At 44.9% G+C, this 22,336-nt stretch overlaps 2 protein-coding genes across 3 annotated transcripts in view; both read right to left on the bottom strand.

Annotated features, from left to right (window-relative positions):
* Positions 1 to 5,613, bottom strand: part of LOC138642125 (collagen alpha-1(VI) chain-like) — a 66,260-nt gene extending 60,647 nt beyond the window's left edge. Inside the window, exon 1 of one of the 2 annotated variants that reach the window (XM_069730061.1) lies at positions 1,286 to 5,613. Coding sequence is in view for 1 of the 2 variants with exons in the window: in XM_069730060.1 (XP_069586161.1) it covers positions 1,286 to 1,399 (114 nt within the window). In the remaining variant the exon portion in view is untranslated. The remainder of the gene's footprint in view (positions 1 to 1,285) is intronic. The other variant, XM_069730060.1, reaches the window with a different exon arrangement.
* LOC138642123 (collagen alpha-1(VI) chain-like) overlaps positions 1,286 to 22,336 on the bottom strand; it is a 181,884-nt gene continuing 160,833 nt past the window's right edge. Inside the window, exons 27-29 of the mRNA XM_069730059.1 lie at positions 21,341 to 21,376; positions 17,479 to 17,515; positions 1,286 to 1,419 (exon numbers count right to left, since the gene is read on the bottom strand). Coding sequence (XP_069586160.1) covers positions 1,418 to 1,419; positions 17,479 to 17,515; positions 21,341 to 21,376 — 75 coding nt within the window. The 3' untranslated portion in view covers positions 1,286 to 1,417. The remainder of the gene's footprint in view (positions 1,420 to 17,478; positions 17,516 to 21,340; positions 21,377 to 22,336) is intronic.

The raw sequence follows: 22,336 nt of genomic DNA on the forward strand, positions 1-22,336 counted from the left end.
AAAAGGGGAAAGTCTTTAAAGGGATTTAATGAATAAAGTTTATGTTTGTGATGCCACCTGAGGTATTCGGTCAGTGGGGACCGACGCTGCTTTAAGGGGTCCTCTGGGGTGATGTTATGGCAGCTAGATGGTATAACTTCCCACAGGTGAAGTGTATCCCCAGGACTCTCGGTGTGTATATGGAAGATGGTGAATGGTGCAGTAAGGAACGAGGACACAGGTTTGCAGCCTCTTTACATTGTTTACTGAAGACTTCAGGCAGCCACAGTCCAGGGCACCAGATCACAGGACAGGCAGGGTCCGGCCGGCTTGGAGGCAAGTTGGGAGTCCCCTTATCCAGGTGAAGATTAAAGCCTTTCTCTAGCGCGGTGGTGTTGTAGTCCCTTACTGCCTATGGCTTCAGATAAGGTCCTCACAGTTCTTATCTCTGTCCCCTGTATAGGATAGGACAATACCTGCGACAGGTAACTCAAGCCTTTTTCAGGGACTCTATCGCGCCCTGGGCTCTATGTGTAACTGTGTCTCAGGTGTGTGTGGTGGAAAGGTAACTTGCTGGTGGAAAGGTAACTTGCAGTTCAGCTGTCCTGCCGGTCTCTGATATAAAAGTTGTGGAGTTCCTTACAACCTCAGTGTTCCGGCTACCGGTGTCTGTGCCTCCGAAGGAGGCAGCCTGCTTGTGGCTGGTCTCCCACTGGTCTCCTCGCCTATGCTCCTCTCTCCTGCATGCTCACTGCAATATATTCAGCCTTCTTATAATCTCTTCCCAGGAGCTGCAGCACCTCGGCTACACAGCTCCGTACAACTTCTTCTGCCTCAGACTGCTCCAGTCTGCTTCCTGGCACAAACTGTTCTGACCTTCCCTCCAAACCACAATATATTTACATATACAGGGGAGTCACCTAGTAAATAGGATCAAAAGCTCCCCCTTGTGGCCTGGAGTGTGAATATGTTGCATGCTTGTTTTTACCTGGTGACAGTTATCCTTCCTTGCCTCCAAACGTAAAATCACTCTCCCCGTGAGGAAAGCAATGTTCTGTGATGACCAGGACCCTGGGGCGCCACATAGACAATTGCCAAATCATTTTTTTCCTGCATTTCTGGTCTATTGTTTTTTTTGGTGGTTAAAAATAAACTGAAAACTTAAATTCTGATTCACCCTATTCCGTTGCAATACTCTGTACTGCACTTTCATTTTGCAGGCAATACATAAATCACAGAGGAATGGTGTATTGTTACATTTTGCTTGTAAAGCACTTTCTATGCATTCCATCATTGTGCACTATACCGTTTTCCTGCCTTGTTTGGTCATTTTGTTGATCACACGTAGGATAAATTCTTTCTGTAGAGTAAAATTAGTGAGTCCCAGACTTTCAGAACTATCCAGAACAAAGAGCACCATGACTGGTCCACATGGACATTCTGTACAAAGATAGTAATAGATTCAAGACAAAAAGGTTAGGAAAATGTTTACATTCTTTTTTATTATAATTAACTTACTATTAAAAAGGACTGTGAGCTCTTTTAGTAAATACATGTTTTACCCACAGGACTACAGTGCTGGAGCATCATTTAGTAGCACCCAGTGTTGTGCCGTTCCTTTGTTATTCCTTTGTTATTGTTAGTAGAAATGCTACGTTCTAATTAGTCTGGAAGTGCATTTGGGACATACTAACACACTGAATCACTACAAAACAGGTACATAATACATTTTCTATTTTTTGTATCCAGACCCATCATTTCAGTAGTAAAATTACAGTGGCTTATGATATGTGATAAAGCTAGAGTATTTTTGGACTGTGTAATCTAAGTTTACACAACTATTACTTGACTTAGTTTTTAGCTAAAAAGTGAAAAACACCTTTAGGAAATATGACATATTTTACAAACATATTTAGCCACACGACTGTTTGATCACTTTTGCTTCAATCTGATTCGAACCCTTGTTCTGTGGTCGACAGCTCTTTTCGCTGAGCCACAGCAGATACATTTTTTCTTTGGGTGTTTTAGTTCTTTTTCGTTTATTCTGTCTGTTTTATCACCTTTTGGGTGCAGCTTTTAACACCTTCTCCTGCTAGTGTTTCCTGCTGGTGATGGACTTTGTTGGATTCATTCACTGTGCTGTAGGTTGTTTTGGTTGCCGTCGCTTTGTGTGTGATTCCTTTTCACCTTAGGGAACAGCTAGTCTAGCGATTCTAGGAGCTGTTAAGGGCATTCAGGGTAAGCCGCTGTTGAGTGGGGGGTGCCATTGCACTACCTAAGGGTGCCAACCTCCGAGGTCAGGCAGGAACAGACCAGGGTCAGAGGAGGGCTTTTTTCTAGTCTGAACAGGTACCTGTCAGGTTCAGGTATTAGTTTTTCTGGCTTGTATGTTACCCGTGAGAATATGCTTTGGCAGTCATAACACATACTCTATTATACTGTACATAGAGATCTATCGGGCCATTATACTGTATATACGGAGCTGTAGGGCCATAATACTATATAAAAGGAACTGTGGGGCCAAAATACTATATAGAAGGAGCTGTGTGGGTCCATTATATTCTATATATAGGAATCTGTGGGGAACATTACACTTTGTATAGGAAACTGTGGGGCATCATACTGTATAAAGGGAGCAGTGAGGACAACATACTGTATTTAGTGAGATGTGGGGACATCTTGCTATAGATAGGCAGCTGTGGGCTCATCATACTGTATATAGAGGGCTGTGGGGAGATCATAATATGTTTAGGGAGCTGTGGTTCCATCTTGCTGTTTGTTGAGTTGTGGGGGCCATGTTACTGCGTATGGGAGCGGTGGAGCATCATTTTAGAGAAATTATTATTAAAAGTAAGCAGAGAGGGGCATTTTTATTATTACAAGGAGGTACAGGGTCCTATTTATAAAAGGGGTACCGGAAAATTATTAAAGGAGGCACAGATGGACATTATTTCTAAATGGTGCTGCATACGTAAGGAAGCACAGAGAAGTTATTGCCATGAGGAAGTATGGAGAAGTATTATTACTGTGTAGGAGTGGCATTATTACTATATAAGACACTGGTTATAGAACTGCTGTATATGGTTTACATAGGGGTGTGGGAAATATGAGGGCTCGGAAAAAGCAGTAAGCCAAAGATATCTTTGTGCTTCATTTTGAATGGACGAGGTATGGACGGAAGAAGTGGTTTTGTTGGTCTGGGCTGAATGGAAAAGAAAAGTGAAAAATAATGACTACGATAATCGAGAACGTCACTGGTGAGTATCCGTACAGTAGTTATGCTCATACAGTGATTTAGGCTCAAAACGTATAAGGAATCTAGATCAGCGGTCCTCAACCTGGGGGTCGAACGACCAAAACACAGGGGTCGCCACCTCTCTCACCTCCCCATCCACCTTCCCCCGTATGCAGGCTCGGACTGGGGCACCGGGACACCGGAGAATCCTCCGGTGGGCCCCGCCCGCCCCCAGCCCCTGCCTCCTTCATTTGTCCCTGCCCTGCATGCGGCGGTGCACAGTTTATTATTATAGCCGGCGGTCGGCGCACATGCTGTACTGAAGAATGTGAAGTGCTGTGCAAGCAGCCGCGCGGCAGCTGCTCGCTCCTTCACATCTGAAATGATCACACACACTCATCTCGCACTGGCCTGCGACGGCGACGCCGAGTCTGTGCTCAGAGGCTCTTGATAAGAGCGGCCCGTGCGCAGCGTGGTGCGAGTGCCGACCTCACTGACTTCAGCCAGCACACAGCACAGTCCGAGGAAACAGCTGACTGTGTGACTCAGAGTCAGAGAGGAGAAGACAGGGAGGGACACACGCACCCGCACGACGCACTGTCTGCACTGAGTCTGCACTGTTCATCATCACCGACCTGTTTATTGTTACTTTGCCCGCCCTCGACTCCGCCTCTTCATCAATAAAACTCTGTGGTCTGACTGGAGTCTGGACTAAGGGTGTATTCTAATGCTGATTGGCTGACAGATGCAGGCAGGAGCAGCCAATCAGCATTAGTTTTCTTTGTGTGACCTCACAGGTCACAGCACACCTCAATGAGCTGTGCTGTGATTGGTCATCTGTCCTCTTGCCCAAGCAGCACACCACAGGTCAGGCACACAGGCGCGCGCACTGTCTGCAATACTATGATTGGAGGCTGCCTGGAGCTGAGGGACGTCACATTTTTTTGGATGATCGCAGCCAGTCAGTAAGGTGTAAGTAAAATATGCCTGCAGGCAGCCTGCAGCATAGTTTGAGACACTGAGACAGTTATGGGAGGCCCCCCTGCAATCTGAAGGTGACACAACAAGGTGGGGGTCCCCCATAGAAAATTTCTAATTTCCTGTGGTCCCCTCCCCCTTCCCCACTGTCTCCTAATTTACTGTGGATCACCTCTCCCACCATTTCACCTCTGGGGAAGGGGGCCTTCATGAAATTAGATGAAACAGTGGGGAAGGGCCCGGGGGCCCTCAGGAAATTAGGTGACGCTGTGGAGAAAGGGGCACACAGAAAATTAGGTGACACAGTGGGGAAGGCGCCCTCAGATATTTGACCCCTTCACAACATCTGCCTTACATGTTGGGGGTCACCGCAACATGAGGAACCGTATTGCGGGGTCACGGCATTAGAAAGGTTGAGAACCACTGATCTAGATGGACCGGTGTACCATGTTTGATTGACTTCAAACATTGGAAGAATTCTATTTTATTGAAGTGCTGGAATTACTTTTTCTTGGAATAGCATGCAAATCGCATACATGATCACATGGCAACTTTTGATATTGCCAACACAGCTAAATCCTAATTATGTGTAAGTTATATACTGCTAGGATTCAGCAGTCTTCACTGCTTCGGAAAATTGACTCAGCCCCTTTAACGATGAGCATTTTGTCATTGATCTGTCACTATGAGGTGGTATTATGTAGTTATGGCGTAGCTTTACTATTTCATCTTCAGTAGTGTTATTCGTAATATTGGTCTTGATTTTCTCCAGGCACGGTAATATTTTTAATATAGACCTCCATCGGGGAAAGTGGGTGGAGGTGGAGCATGGGTCTGTGTGCTTTCAAATGCCCGGGCTGGAGTTCAGTCCCAGTTTGGCACTGCCCAATTTAGTTATGAATGTATAGGAGAAACAACAGCAGAATGGCACAACACACATCACAGAAAATCTGAACACTTATTAGATCATGTATTCTAATAATTGCAACATTAACCGGCCATACACCAGCCATGCCTTATGACATTACCCTTCACCGCATATTACTTTGCTAAACATTATTGTCTGACCCAATAAGAAAAAAATGAGAAGGGACCAGAGACCTGACATAACTAGAGTCTATAATTCTTTAGAAAAATATTATGACAAAGCCAACATATTTGGTAGACCATGAGTAAAGATTGGTGTATTATTGACGAGTGTTCTGCTCATGACTTGTCCTTTTATATGGTTATAATACTGAAGTCAGGGTGTCATAGAGACTGACTGTGGCATCATGTGAGATGTACAATAGTAACATTTGGGTCTGATTTCAATTTATGTGCTAATTTATTGCAGTACAAATTAAATACTCAGAATGTTATGCGATTAAAGAGGTTGTGCACTACTTCTACATTGATAGCCTATCCTTAGGATAGGTCATCAATGTCTCATTGGCCAGGGTCCATCACCCCCCGATCAGCTGTTATCAGTGGTGGCTGCAGGCCAGACGTACTTACTTGTGGAGCTGGCTGTCTACTTGTAGTGGTCGGGGCTTGTTACTGCAGATCCGCCTCCTATTGCTTTGCATAGGATATGCAGTACCCTGGAGTGGCCACTAGAAATAGAAAGTCAGCTCAGCAAGTATTTCCGGCTGGGAACCTCCGCTGCCGCCACTGATAACAGCTGATTGGCGGGGGGTGGCGGGTGCTGAACCCCGGCTGATCAGACATTGATGACCTATCCTAAGGAGAAATCATCAATGAAAACGACCTCTTCAAGTCCACATCTGAAAATATAACGATGCAAATAAAAATATAAAGGTTTCATGAAGGTTTCATGTTACTCACCACAGCAAGCTGTAATAATGAAAAGACAAATTAAATGGTTATTTATATAGTTATGCATCATAAATTATCTGCCTAAACCTATTTATATGTGAAAGGTAACAGAAAATTCAGAAAAGTCTAACACTCTGGTCTACTACAACTAATGAGAGGATTTCGCGTCAAATCATTATAATTATGATTTAGGCAATCCTGCTTTACCACTGCAGCATCAGAGGGTCACAAATCCGGAGCTTACAGAACACCTAAGCAATCCGACTAGATTCAGAGCTGTGCTAGCTAAGCGCCAATGGAACGAACTTATAAGTACTGTGCATGTTCGGCCACCACAGAGGTTGGTCGGTAACCAAGGCAACAACCAGTAAACAAAATTAAAAATCACTCAGTTCTTAGAACAGAGAGTATTTTTCATAGCAAATAAATTGCAAAGTTTCCCTTGCGTGAGCGCAGACAGAGTGCTGGAAGGCTCAATAGAAACTATATGAGCCGGTACGCCTCTCATTGTATAGGCTCATAAACCACTCCGGTATCCTGAACAGCGCACATCATACAAGTGTTTTGAGTGCTCGGTGGGGGTCTCTAGACTTGAAACCCCCCCTCCCCCGGCACCATTTTGTAGAGCATTTCAGCTCCTATAAAATACAGTAGTTAACAAAAATAAAATGCAGCTACTTTTTAAGATATGAGGGTGTATAAGAGATATAAATAGCAAATTTACTTCAACAATTGAAAATGTCCACAATGCAACTTTCACTCTGCAAAATCTTTATCTTCTAAATAATAAATATTAGCCATATTGTACATCATTCAAGATATGGCAGCTTCAAAGGAAGGAATCATTTGCAAAAAATGTATAAGTGCTCATGTTGTTTTTCCAATTTTTGTTCCAGTATTGTTGAACCATATGGAGAAGCTGCCAGGACGCTGAACCTGAATGATGTACGATACGGCTGTTATGCAATACTAGATGGAGGCCCGATGCTATCATCACATCAGGAGGGCGGTAATGTCACAATGGGGGCAGGCATGTGGCGCTGATGTTGCCTGATGGCATCCTGCAATAATCTAATGACTTTTGCATCAGGGGACTCATGTGCTTGATGCCTACACATATATGCATTGTATTTGTCCCAGCGATGCTGTTGCTCTCCAAGAGTCTCACTTGCGCTTTGTTGTATTCGACATTGAGCCTTTGCTGCTTTCATTGCCATTGGCGTACTTTTTAGGACTTTTTACTTTTTTTTGTTGGAGTTGATATTTGCTTTGTAAAGGGGTTTTCCCACGAACAAAAGTTCATTTTAAATATTGTCTGTGTCTGATCGTGTACCGAACATACCACAGCTTGTGGGCAGAGGAGGAAGCAAAAGACAATACTGACAATACAGCAGGAGATCGCAGAGGATTCATTTTGTGAGGTAAAATATTTTTTAAAAACAGTCAGTGAAATATTTTACCTCACAAAATGAATCCACTGTGATCCTATGTGGTATGCTCCATGCACAGTCAGAAACAGTCAATTTTTAAAATGAACTTTCATTCGTGGGAAAACCCCTTTAATGTGACCGGCTTCCTCTGCCTGTAGACACGTCGCGCATCTACCGCTGGGATCAGCCGAATGATTCCCTGCAACTGGGCGTAATTCGCGCTGGCGCAGTAAATTAGTCCGCCACCATCTTTGTGCAGACAGATAGCGACGGTCACATTAAAACTGCACATGCGCTCCTCCTGTACAAAGATGGCAGCAGTCAATGAATCATTTGGCTGATCCTGGCAGCAGCGTGTTCGTGACGGTGTTCTGCTGGTGGTACCACGCAAGAGGCTGCGTGAGTGTGCGTGAGTGTGAATGTGTGTGAATGTAAGTGTGATTGTGAATGTGAGAGTGAGTGTGTGAGTGTGAATGCGTGAGTGTTTGAGTGTGAGTGACAGTGTGAATGTGAGTGTGAGTGGGAATGTGAGTGTGTGTGAGTGAGTGTATGTGAGTGTGAGTGTGTGTGAGTGTGAATGTGAGTGTGTGAGTGAGTGTGTGAGTGTGAGTGTATGTGTGAGTGTGGTGCGTACGGCGTATAGAGTGTGTGTGGTGCGACGGTGTTCCGCTGGTGGTACCGCACAATAGGTTGGTACCAGCAGCAGTTTCCATATTGAGACACCCATCACTTGGGTGTCCCAATAAGGCGGTTGGTGAACTTCCTCCGCTTGGAATTCTGGGATACGGTGACATCTGAACAGGAAATGAAAACATTACAAGGCAATTATATAAATAGATGTATAGAAGATAACATTTATTCAAAGTGCCCATTACTTTGTACAAATACCTGTGTAATATAAGGGTTAGGCTACATTCTTTGTGCTGTCCATTTTTTTCTTGGACATCACACTGACCTATTGACTTTCATTGATCCATATACACATCAGTTTTAAAAATCGATGTGTCTCCGGTTTGTGAGACGCAGAACTTGTCGTATTCTCATCCGTTTTGCGGATCAGACTCTACCGGTAAAGTTTATGGGGATCCGTATAAGACTAGACTCGCACAGCCGTGTGAGTGTTACCGTCCGAGAGAAACGGACTGATAGTTGCTTCCGTTTCTTTTTCACTGTAGGTGTGCTTGCTTCCAAGCCGATACAAAACCCTTGGATGGTCACATGGTTTTATTCAACTTTATGACTAAGCATCAAATCTGTGAGACAAAGAGGCAAAACTATAGCAAATCAGAAGCCTTATTTGCATCCATGTCTTACGAATCCCATAGACTTGAATGGTTGAGTCTGACTCTGAGTCACATACATCAATTTCGGATATATGATATTATTGGATTTGTGAATACATCCATTGTATTCTATGGGTTAAAGTACTGTACTGTCTGGGAAAAAAATCGGACTGCACTCGGACGAGTCACACAAATGTGTGAATGTAGCCTTAAAGAGGTATTCCTACCTCCTAGAACCTATCCCAATGTAAAGTAAGTGTAATAAGAACAATAATAATATTAGCAAATACGTTCCATTACAAATGTAGTATAGTTTTTCTGACTTATTATGCCTCTTTCCTTGTGTGCAGGCATGGCAGGTGTCACGATTCAACTGGCGAGTGACCTGGGACCATGGGCACCTTTCCTGGCCCTAACACTAGAGGGCGCCCTAGCTCACCCTGTTCCCCTGGATACTTCAGAAGGTGAAGATGCCAGGGCCTCTGCCCTTGCCCTATCTCCTACGTTAGCCCTACATCTGTCCCCTTCCCCCACCCAGGGAAGAGGGGGCGCTATTGTGCCCCGCTGTACACCAACCCGACAGGGTAACAAAGACAAGGGTAAACTGAAAACTCAACACACACAAACTATACACTTACAGATAACCGAGGTATTCACCAGGGTGTGTAGGGAGGGTGATGAAAGCAAAACAGGAAAAGATAAGGAATTTCCAAGTGTACAACCCGGGCAACAGTCGCTAATAAATTCCTCCAGCACTCCTTCACAAAACCAACTTCTCCCACTCCTATGTCTTGCAGCAATTACTAACTTCGACAAGGACTTGGTAATCGAGCCTGGATTTTATTGGGGAAAGGAGTGGCTAACCAAGCACAGCTGAAAGCAGGAATTTCCAACACGGCTGATTAACCGCTGTTCTGCTGAAAGAAATAAACACGTTTAATACACGGAGAAGTGCTTCTTCTCAGTGGCGGAGTAGGAGCCACCAGACGCTGCGAGTCTTCTGTCTCTGCTCAGTTGCGGTAACCCTGTGACAGCAGGACCTTAGGTATAGATGGTTATGTCCACTGATATAATGACAGTTACGGCAGAGACAGACTGCCATGTTTCTCGTGCGAGAATCGCATCGTAAACCTCGTACTGGCTGACTGCTCTCCTGACCTGAGCTTGACAGCTGCATAGTAATACATCATACCGTCTTGCTCAGATCAGGAGAGGTGCCGGCCAGTGCGTGTAGTGCGATGTGATTCTCGCACGAGAAATACGGCAGTCTGTCTCTGCCCTAAGATAGCTAGTTGCTAGTGGTTGTAACCATGGATACCTAATATCCTGCAGTGCCTGCAAATGAGGAAAGACATAACAAATCAGAAGAACTAGACTACATTTCTAATTGGAGATATTTGCTAATATTATTACACCTACTACATACTGGAAACAGGATCTTGGAGATGGGAATAACCATTTAACTGAATGACACACTGAAGTCAGACTTTATACTTCAGAGATATATATCCTAGTTTCATTCATTCTTTAAACTGATACATTATTAAAAGTCAATGGATGAAATAAGTTCAGACAGTTAACCTGCTTCAATGACAAAAAACTGAATGAGAAATAAAATGAACCAACTAGGAAGACACATGAGAATAAGTCGGCTCATTTGTCTCAGATGATAAGACTCACAGGGATGTGTGAATGTAGAGTTAATTGCTTCTGTACCGCCCATACGTTGCAAACATCTGGGTGGTCGCTCCTACTCTGCAGTGACCTTCTACATTGACATGATTATGTAACTGCAGAAGCAGGAATCTGTGTTGGATCTGGGAGTCCCCAAAGAGAGGGCAGAGATGGTTTATTACCGTCAATGCCTTCTCTATCGCTGTATAAACAGCGGTAAACTAGTTGACTGCGCTTCCTTCTCCATACACAGCGGTCATATGAACACAGCTCTGTTATGTATCCAGGAGGCTTCATTTCCCTTGTAACTGGGGCTAATATATCAGTCCAAGTTACAAGGGAAATCAGGTGAAAATAAAAATATTTCAATATGTTAATGACCCCCCAATAGTCTATTATGTCATGATGAGGGGCACAATGTGCAAAGTACATGAAAACTGAATAAAAAAAACTGGAAAATAAAATGTTAAATAAGAATGCCAATCCAAATAGTTTTTTTCTAGCCCGGACCCATAGAAAGGATAAACTTGTGTTAAATTTGTAATGATATCTGTTACAGAATGGGGAACAGATTAAATGTGTTTTAGTGGTCTCACACGGTCATAAAAATCCATTAAAAATGGGAAAAACAGTCACTTATTTCCCTTATTTTTCCACCGATAGTGCCCAATATCAGAAAACAGAAAAAGAGAATATGACAGTGACATAAAAATGGTGACTTTAAAATTGACAAACATTACTTTAATACCTGAATGCAGGGCCGGACTGGGACTAAAATTTCGCCCTGGCATTTGAAGTTACACAGGCCCACTTGCCACATGTTGACTGTATAAGATCTTTGTTCACTTGTAGGCAGGGCCGGTTTTAGGCAAAGTGGGGTCCTACGCCTAGGCAAAGTTTAAAATGGGGCCCCAAATGCTAACATATTGCACATCACACAAAAGCATTTCGGTTGTATTTACAAGCGCTGTTTTCAGGCCACTAAATGAGTTTGATCGACAATACTGAAGATGTTCAACGCTTGTTTCCCGGCCTCTTTCCACCAGCTGAGGAATAATGATGGGACAGAACGATCACTAACAGATCACCATACAGTATCATGTTATCAGCAGCATATCTACAGTTTACACCGGCGATGTTCTGCTGAGAACAATGATTTTTGTTCCAGCAAAAACAATCTGAATATGCAGCATTTTACTTGTTTAGTAAAGTACACCCCATAGTCCTCCATATATTATAATGTGCACCACAGTTCTCCATATAGTATAATACACTCCCTATAGTCCTCCATATATTAAAATACACTGCTCAGTCCTCCACATAGTATAATACACTCCTCATAGTCCTCCATATAGCATAATACTCTCCTCATAGTGCTCCATGTAGTATAATGCACCACCATAGTCATCCATGTAGTACAATTCACTTCCCATAGTATAATGCACCCCATAGTTCTTCATATAGTATAACGTATTCCCCATAGTCCTCGATACAGTATAATGCAGCCCACATCTAGTATAATGCAGCCACCACCCTACAGAATATAATGCAGCCACCCCAGAGTATAATGCAGCCACCCCAGAGTATAATGCAGCCACCCCATAGAATATAATACAGCCCACCTCCCCATAATATATAATGTAGCCCCCATAGAATATAATGCAGCCCCCATAGTATATAACACAGCCTCCCCCATAGAATATAATATACACTCCATAGTATATAGCACAACCCACATAGCAGATAACACAGCCCACGTAGCAGTATACAGCACAGCCCACATAGCAGTATACAACACAGCCCACTTAGCAGTATACAGCAGAGCCCACACAGTAGTATACAGCACAGCCCACATAGTAGTATACAGCACAACCCACATAGTAGTATACAGCACAGCCCACATAGTAGTATACAGCAGAGCCCACATAGTAGTATACAGCACAGCCCACATAGTAGTATACAGCACAACCCACATAGTAGTATACAGCAGAACCCACACAGTAGTATATAGCACAGCCCACATAGTAGTATACAGTAGAGGCCACACAGTAGTATATAGCACAGCCCACATAGTAGTATACAGCACTGCCCACACAGTAGTATAAAGCACAGCCCACATAGTAGTTTACAGCACAGCCCACATAGTAGTATAAAGCACAGCCCACATAGTAGTATACGGCAGAGCCCACACAGTAGTATATACAGCACAGCCCACACAGTAGTATACAGCAGAACCCACATAGTAGTATACAGCACTGCCCACATAGTAGTATACAGCAGAGCCCACACAGTAGTATATAGCACAGCCCACATAGTAGTATACAGCAGAGCCCACATAGTAGTATACAGCACAGTCCACATAGTAGTATACAGCACAGCTCACACAGTAGTATACAGCACTGCCCACATAGTAGTATACAGCAGAGCCCACACAGTAGTATATACAGCACAACCCACACAGTAGTATACAGCAGAGCCCACATAGAAGTATACAGCACTGCCCACATAGTAGTATACAGCATAGCCCACACAGTAGTATTGTCACGCCGTTAACGGCGATAAAGGGGCAGGACGGCGTACTGGAACCCGCACCTGTCCTTGCCACTATAATGGGGCCCTGACTTTCCCTTATCTCAGGGGTACCTATGATGGTTAGGAGGCCTGTTATGACCTGGTGGTTAGGAGCACCCGACCTGATAGTTAAACTCATACAGGACGAGCTCTGGGATGTGGGAGCTCTGCTGACCGCAAGCCCTAATCCTATCGCAAACACTAGAAATAGCCGTGGAGCGCTCCTGACGCTCCCTATGCGCCTCGTCACAGCCTAAGAGCTAGCTAGCCCTAGAGAAGAAAATAAAGCCTACCTTGCCTCAGAGAAATTCCCCAAAGGAATAGGCAGACCCCCACATGTAATGACTGTGAGTAAAGATGAAAGTCACAAACGCAGAAATGAGATAGGTTTCAGCAAAGGGAGGCACGACTTACTAAATAGACAGAGGATAGGAAAGGAATCTTTGCGGTCAGCACAAAAACCTACAAAAGACCACGCAGAGTGTGCAAAAGGGTCCTCCGCACCGACTCACGGTGCGGGGGTGCCACCCTGCATCCCAGAGCTTACAGCTAGCAAGACAAAATCAAGATAACCAGCTGGACAAAGAAACAAGAACAATAATAACAATCAGGAACTTAGCTTCTGCAGGAGAAGACAGGACACCAGACAGATCCAGGAGCGAACTGAACCAATGCTAAAACATTGACAGCTGGCATGGAGAAACGATCTGAGTGGAGTTAAATAGAGAAGCCAACCAAAGGATAAACCACGTCACCTGTGTAAGGAACCTCAGAAGCAGCAGCTCCACTCACAGCCACCAGAGGGAGCCCACGGACCGAACTCCCCGAAATACCATTCATAACCACAGGAGGGAGCTCGACAACAGAATTCACAACAGAGGCCTGAGCCACCAGTGAATCCCTGTCTCCTGTGCAGGCCCTATCAATGGCCCCCTCACCCCCCAAAGGAGGTGGACTGCACCAGTGTATAAATACAACAATAAACAGGGTATACAGACAAGGTAACTAAAAGTCTCAAACTCACAAAATGCTCACACAACCACAGAGGTAGCACATAGAAGGAAAGAGAAGGAAAAAACTAGGAAGGAAAACAGGTTTAACATGCAACCAAAACAGCAGACACCAATCTCTGTAAATAAACCTCCAAGATCCTAATACACCACGCTCCTTCAACCTCCAAGCCAGGCAGCTGAACTGATCACTGACAATACCTGAAGTCAAGGCTGGGTCTATATAGAGGAGGAGATTACAAAATCACCTTCAGCTGAGAGACCCAGCTCACAGCAACTCAGCAACAAGATTAACTCCTGCACTGCTTGCACAAAGCAGCCAGGTCAGAATACAGGAGAAGAGCTTCTGTTCACTGTGTGTGAACGAGGCCCAGAGCGCTGCGGTTCTCTGGAACCTCTCTGTCGCGGTAGCCCCGTGACAGTTATATAGCACAGCCCACATAGTAGTGTACAGCAGAGCCCACATAGTAGTATACAGACAGCACAACCTACATAGTAGTATACAGCACAGCCTACATAGTAGTATACAGCACAGCTCACATAGTAGTACACAGCACTGCCCACACAGTAGTATACTGCAGAGCCCACATAGTAGTATACAGCAGAGCCCACATAGTAGTATACAGCACAGCCCACATAGTAGTATACAGCACAGCTCACACAGTAGTATACAGCACTGCCCACATAGTAGTATACAGCAGAGCCCACATAGTAGTATACAGCACAGCCCACATAGTAGTATACAGCAGTGCCCACATAGTAGTATACAGCAGAGCCCACATAGTAGTATACAGCACATCCCACATAGCAGTATACAGCAGAGCCCACATAGTAGTATACAGCAGAGCCCACATAGTAGTATACAGCAAAGCCCACATAGTAGTATACAGCAGAGTCCACATCTCTCCTCCCCCCTAGAATGGCCCCACAGTCCAGTAAAAAAAAAACACAAGCTCCTCACCTCTCCTCGTGCCCGCGTTGCTCCCTGCTTCTGTCTCGGCGGCTGCCGCTGTACTGCCGGGGACACAGTGAGTGCGCGTGCACCCGCAGTGTCAGAGGCAGAGTGGGGAATGATGGGAGAGGGAGCATCAGCAGACGCTCTCTCCTCCATCATTGCATTCAACTGTTGAATAGTTGAATGCGGCAGCGGCACTGGGGGAGGGAAGGGTGAGTCGGCGTGTAGCGGCCCACTACTGGCACCGACCCTTCTGGCATTTGCCAGAACTGCCCGATGGCCAGTCCGGCCCTGCCTGAATGAGAATAATTTTTATAGCTTTTAATCACTTGCGCAAAAAACCCCGAAAAAGTGCCTGGTCAGGAATGAGTGTAAATTGCCTGGACTTGAACTAGTTAGTCAGAGAGTCCATTTTGCACACATAAGCCCCAATAGACATCTAAAAAAGTTTGAACACGTTTTTGATATGAGCTTTATGACTATCTCTACATGACAAATGCTGCTCTGCTATGTCTCAAGCACTTTTCATGTCAACTGTTTATTGAGTTTAACCCCTTCATGACCGGGGGATTTTTCGTTTTTCCGTGTTCGTTTTTCGCTCCCCTCCTTCCCAGAGCCATAACTTTATTTTTCCGTCAATTTGGCCATGTGAGGGCTTATTTTTTGCAGGACGAGTTGTACTTTTGAACGACATCATTGGTTTTAGCATGTCGTGTACTAGAAAACGGGAAAAAAATTCCAAGTGCGGTGAAATTGCAAAAAAAGTGCAATCCCACATTGGTTTTTTGTTTGGCTTTTTTGCTAGGTTCACTAAATGCTAAAAATGACCTGCCATTATGATTCTCCAGGTCAGTACGAGTTAATAGACACCTAACATGACTAGGTTATTTTTTATCTAAGTGGTGAAAAAAAATTCCAAACTTTGCTAAAAAAATAAATAAAAAAATTGCGCCATTTTCCGATACTCGTAGCGTCTCCATTTTTCATCATCTGGGGTCGGTTGAGGGCTTATTTTTTGTGTGCCGAGATGACGTTTTTAATGATAGCATTTCGGTGCAGATACGTTGTTTTGATCGCCCGTTATTGCATTTTAATGCAATGTTGCGGCGACCAAAAAAACGTAATTCTGGCGTTTCGAATTTTTTTCCCGCTACACTGTTTAGCGATCAGGTTAATTCTTTTTTTTAATTGATAGATCGGGCAATTCTGAGCGCAGCGATACCAAATATGTGTAGATTTGATATTTTTTTATTGATTTATTTTGATTGGGGCGAAAGGGGGGTGATTTAAACTTTTATGTTTTTTTTATTTTTTTCACATTTTTTTAAACTTTTTTTTTTTTACTTTTGCCATGCTTCAATAGCCTCCATGGGAGGCTAGAAGCTGGCACAGCACGATCGGCTCTGCTACATAGCAGAAATCTGCTGATCGCTGCTATGTAGCAGAAATGGAGGTGTGCTGTGAGCGCCGACCACAGGGTGGCGCTCACAGCCACCACTCATCAGTAACCATAGAGGTCTCTGGGACCTCTATGGTTACAATATACAAGCATCGCCGACCCCCGATCATGTGACGGGGGTCGGCGATGACGTCATTTCCGGCCGCCCGGCCGGAAGCGGTAGTTAAATGCTGCTGTCTGCGTTTGACAGCGGCATTTAACTAGTTAATAGGTGCGGGCAGATCGCGATTCTGCCCGCACCTATTGCGGGCACATGTCAGCTGTTCAAAACAGCTGACATGTCCCGGCTTTGATGCGGGCTCACCGCGGAGCCCTGCATCAAAGCAGGGGAGCCGGCATCGGACGGTATAGTACGTCCGATGCCGGTAAGGGGTTAAATAAGGCCCATATTTAAATGGAATCTGTCAGCAGGTTTTTGCTATTTAATTTGAGAGCGGCATAATGTAGTAGCTGAGAGCCTGATTCCAGGGATGTGTCACTTGTTAGGCTATGTGCTGTAGTTTCAATACAATCAGGGTTTTATCAGCAGGAGATTACCACAGGCTGACCTGATCTCACGTGCAGGCAAGTCCAGCCAATCTGTGTGACTTCCCCACCACTTCTTGGCAGCTTGCTGACAATGCACAGTGTGCACAGGAAACTGCTAATTAGGTCATACAGAGCTCAGCATTCTCACCACTGCTACATCTACAGCAGAGAAAAATGCAGTCCAGTAAGTGACACATTGCTGGAATCAGGCTCTGTGCCCCTACATCATGGAGCTCTCAGATTCCTTAACCAAAACCTGCTGACAGATTCCTTTTAATCACACTCTGAAAACAGCACAGGAAAGAAATAAACCAGACAGCAGCTCTGTTCACTCCATAAATCAATGTGGTTATTTAGGGTGTATGGAACTGGAAACGTGTTGTTCTAAACTGAAGCTATAATGCAGATGTGAACAGAGAGTAACTGTATACACTAAAGCTCCTAAGCTCGGGTGTTACGTGAAAGCTATTTGTTTCTCATATTCCATTTCAGATGGCAATATACCAATGGTAAACCATGTAGGTGCACTGTGACTTTCTGTAACATGGGATTACTTACAGCTCATTCTTTGGATGATGTCAAGTATTTCACACTCCTAAAAAAACAACAAAAAATCGACAATGTACAAACAATTCTTTGCAAAAACAATTCCTATGCTTATTGTGATTGGGCGAAGGCTAAATAGCTAGGTAAAATATAGCAGCTTTGGCATAATGTACAGGTTAGGTCGGGGTACAGGTGCGAATGAAGAGCACAGTCCACTATGATGAGAACGCGCACTGTGCAGAATGTAATGGCTCGTGAGTGGTTTACGGTTTCAACTAAATAAAGCTTATTTATTGCACCATGAAAACAGATACAATTTTCACATATATTTTCTCTATTGATTCCTCAACATTTTCATGATCTCTGTCTGCACTCATTCAGTAGTAAGATCCATTTGTTACCTCCAGTGCATAAAACTGTCCTGGTCATGTGAATGATACACATTATACTATGACATAATGCAGATCGCTTCTCTCTCCTATTAGCCAAAATGGCATAACATACACTGGATACAAAGAGCACAATTCACAGAGTTTACACCTTATTCTGGCGTAAAAAGCTTTGAAAAGTCACAAAAATGTTCACGCAATTCAAGTCTGTGCTTAAACTTTGCAACTAGTGGTGAGCGAGCATGCTCGGATAAGGTGTTATCTGAGCATGCTCGAGTGCTAATAGAGTATCTTCGGCGTGCTCTAATACTATGTTTAGTCAACATAGCTGCATGTCTTCCAGTTGTTCAACAGCCGCAACACATGCAGGGATTGTCTAACAAACAAGCAATCCATGAATGTGTTGCAGTTGCAGCTGTCAAACAGCCACGGACATGTAGCCACAGTAATTCTAACACAGTATTCTAGCATGCTGAAGGCACTCTATTAGCACTCAAGCATGCTCAAATAACACCTTATCCGAGCACGCTCGCTCACCACTAATCGCACAGTGTAAGCTCAGCCTAGAATTGCATCAACATTTTGTGACTTTTCAAAGCTTTTTCATGCCAGTAAACCATCAATATCACTATTTGCTACTTTTAGCATTGTCACACCGTTTTTGTCCAGTTTCAACAAAGTGGCAGGCGGTGATGTATGGCAGGGCAGTGGTGTATTGCAGGGCAATGGTGTTTTGCAGGGCGGTGGTGTATGGCAGGGAAGTGGTGTATAGCAGGGCGGTGGTGTATGGCAGGGAAGTGGTGTATGGCTGGGCAGTGGTGTATGGCAGGGAAGTGGTGTATAGCAGGGCAGTGGTGTATGGCAGGGAAGTGGTGTATGGAGGGCGTTGGTGTATGGCAGGGAAGTGGTGTATGGCAGGGCGGTGGTGTATGGCAGGGAAGTGGTGTATGGAAGGGCGGTGGTGTATGGCAGGGAAGTGGTGTATGGCTGGGCGGTGGTGTATGGAGGGCAGTGGTGTATGGCAGGGAAGTGGTGTATGGCAGGGCGGTGGTGTATGGCAGGGAAGTGGTGTATGGAAGGGCGGTGGTGTATGGCAGGGAAGTGGTGTATGGAAGGGCGGTGGTGTATGGCAGGGAAGTGGTGTATGGCTGGGCGGTGGTGTATGGCAGGGAAGTGGTGTATGGCAGGGCGGTGGTGTATGGCAGGGAAGTGGTGTATTGCAGGGCAATGGTGTTTTGCAGGGCGGTGGTGTATGGCAGGGAAGTGGTGTATGGCAGGGCGGTGGTGTATGGCAGGGAAGTGGTGTATGGCTGGGCGGTGGTGTATGGCAGGGAAGTGGTGTATGGCTGGGCGGTGGTGTATGGCAGGGAAGTGGTGTATGGCAGGGCGGTGGTGTATGGCAGGGAAGTGGTGTATGGAAGGGCGGTGGTGTATGGCAGGGAAGTGATGTATGGAGGGCAGTGGTGTATGGCAGGGAAGTGGTGTATGGAGGGCAGTGGTGTATGGAGGGCAGTGGTGTATGGCAGGGAAGTGGTGTATGGCAGGGCGGTGGTGTATGGCAGGGAAGTGGTGTATGGAAGGGCGGTGGTGTATGGCAGGGAAGTGGTGTATGGCAGGGCGGTGGTGTATGGCAGGGAAGTGATGTATGGAGGGCAGTGGTGTATGGCAGGGAAGTGGTGTATGGAGGGCAGTGGTGTATGGCAGGGAAGTGGTGTATGGCAGGGAAGTGGTGTATGGCAGGGAAGTGGTGTATGGAGGGTAGTGGTGTATGGCAGGGAATTGGTGTATGGCAGGGCAGTGGTGTATGGCAGGGAAGTGGTGTATGGCAGGACAGTGGTGTATGGCAGGGAAGTGGTGTATGGCAGGGAAGTGGTGTATGGCTGGGAAGTGGTGTATGGCAGGGAAGTGATGTATGGCAGGGCGGTGTAATGCAGGGCAGTGGTGTATGGCAGGGAAGTGGTGTATGGCAGGGCGGTGGTGTATGGCAGGGAAGTGGTGTATGGCAGGGAAGTGATGTATGGCAGGGCGGTGTAATGCAGGGCAGTGGTGTATGGCAGGGCAGTGGTGCACAGGGCAGTGGTGTACAGGTCAGTGGTGTATGGCAGGGCAGTGGTGTACAGGGCAGTGGTGTACAGGGCAGTGGTGTACAGGGCAGTGGTGTATGGCAGGGCAGTGGTGTACAGGGCAGTGGTGTATGGCAGGGCAGTGGTGTATGGAAGGGCAGTGGTGTACAGGGCAGTGGTGTAAAGGGCAGTGGTGTACAGGGCAGTGGTGTACAGGGCAGTGGTGTATGGCAGGGCAGTGGTGTACATGGCAGTGGTGTACAGGGCAGTGGTGTACAGGGCAGTGGTGTATGGCAGGGCAGTGGTGTATGGAAGGGCAGTGGTGTACAGGGCAGTGGTGTACAGGACAGTGGTGTATGGCAGGGCAGTGGTGTACAGGGCAGTGGTGTATGGCAGGGCAGTGGTGTACAGGGCAGTGGTGCACAGGGCAGTGGTGTATGGCAGGGCAGTGGTGTAGCCACTGCTGCTCACCAAATTCATGAGGGGCGGCGTTTGCTACACCACAAATCATCCACCGGGGTGACTGGAGTAGGATTTGTGGTGAGGTGTAGACTGAGGTATATGCCACTCATCCAACGCGACTGATTCACGAAGAGCGTCTGACTCCAGCACATTTCCTCATCAAAATCGGAGTGAACAATGCCGGTCTTAATGAATTGCGCCCATAGCTGTTGCCTCTGATGTATTCATGAGGAGAGTACCCTACCTGCCTCTCCCTGCTTTTTCCAAAAGTGATTGCTGGCTGGTGTATTTCTGCACACCCATAAGCAGTCTATCACCGGTCAGCGACAGGCCGGTAGAGCGCTTCTCTCTTGAATACACCGGACTCAGCAACAATTTGTAAAACGTATTTTTCGATTACTACTAATATCCTATTAATAAGGAGGCAGGCTTGAATCATTCTTATTAATTGTAATTGTTCATTTAATGTGTAAGTTAAAAACACACAACACTGAAAAAAGCTATTGTGGGGCCAATACCCAATTGTTTTATTCCTACTATTTTCAGGCTGGTAACTGTATATCTTATTAGTGACAATAAGCTATCACCAAAAGCTGTGATATTTGTGATCAATTTGTTAATTCTTAATGTGCCCATCCTTTTATCAGACAATATCGACAAAAAACGGAAGACCCAGGTACATCAGAGGGTTGGCCTGTCCTGACGAAATTGGCAGGCTTGACCAACTTTAGTCTGATGTGTACGATTCTCTCTGCCGCAGATCTCCATCTCAGCTTTCCCAAGTATAATATGGTTTCTGACTTGCATGTCTTTTACGCTAGGTACCTGGTAATACTCGATGGCTAGGTTTAGTCTTTCTGAACCATTAGTAACCATAACATTAAGCTAATATACACTACAAGTCCAAACATTGTGTAACCACAAATATATCCAGTTGATAGTTTGCTGATAGGCACATACATTTGGTCCTGGAAGTCCTGGCATGCCGGGGGGACCCTGCAACACATAAGTTTCATGTTAACAATTTATCCTGGAGGACATAAATATATGGAGTTGTTTGGAGCTACGTGGAATAAACAGATTAACTATGTATTTGTATATTTCAGTAGTAACTCGAGATCATTTCTGCAGGCTTTGACATCTGCTCTCAACCACACAGTAAATTCTGTGCTGAGTATATGTCTGTGGATTGAAAATACTAAATGAAGGTCAGTCTAAATCTTAAACTTCTTCAGTGTAGGCCACAGCCCTGGGACTTTATGGCACCAAACGCCTAGAACCTCCATACTACTTGGCCACAAGCAGCATATGCCCCTTTAACCCCTTTACCCCCAAGGGTGGTTTGCACGTCAATGACCAGGCCAATTTTTACAATTCTGACCACTGTCCCTTTATGAGGTTATAACTCCGAAACGCTTCAACGGATCCTGGTGATTCTGACATTGTTTTCTCGTGACATATTGTACTTCATGATAGTGGTAAAATTTCTTTGATAGTACCTGCGTTTATTTGTGAAAAAAACGGAAATTTGGCGAAAATTTTGAAAATTTCGCAATTTTCAAACTTTGAATTTTTATGCAATTAAATCACAGAGATATGTCACACAAAATACTTAATAAGTAACTTTTCCCACATGTCTCCTTTACATCAGCATAATTTTGGAACCAATTTTTTTTTTTGTTAGGGAGTTATAAGGGTTAAAAGTTGACTAGCAATTTCTCATTTTTACAACACCATTTTTTTTTTAGGGACCACGTCTCATTTGAAGTCATTTTGAGGGGTCTATATGATAGAAAATGCCCAAGTGTGACACCATTCTAAAAACTGCACCCCTCAAGGTGCTCAAAACCACATTCAAGAAGTTTATTAACCCTTCAGGTGTTTAATAGGAATTTTTGGAATGTTTAAAAAAAAATGAACATTTAACTTTTTTACACAAAAAATTTACTTCAGCTC

The sequence above is a fragment of the Ranitomeya imitator genome, chromosome 6, assembly GCF_032444005.1.
Source record: "Ranitomeya imitator isolate aRanImi1 chromosome 6, aRanImi1.pri, whole genome shotgun sequence".
NCBI lineage: Eukaryota > Metazoa > Chordata > Amphibia > Anura > Dendrobatidae > Ranitomeya > Ranitomeya imitator.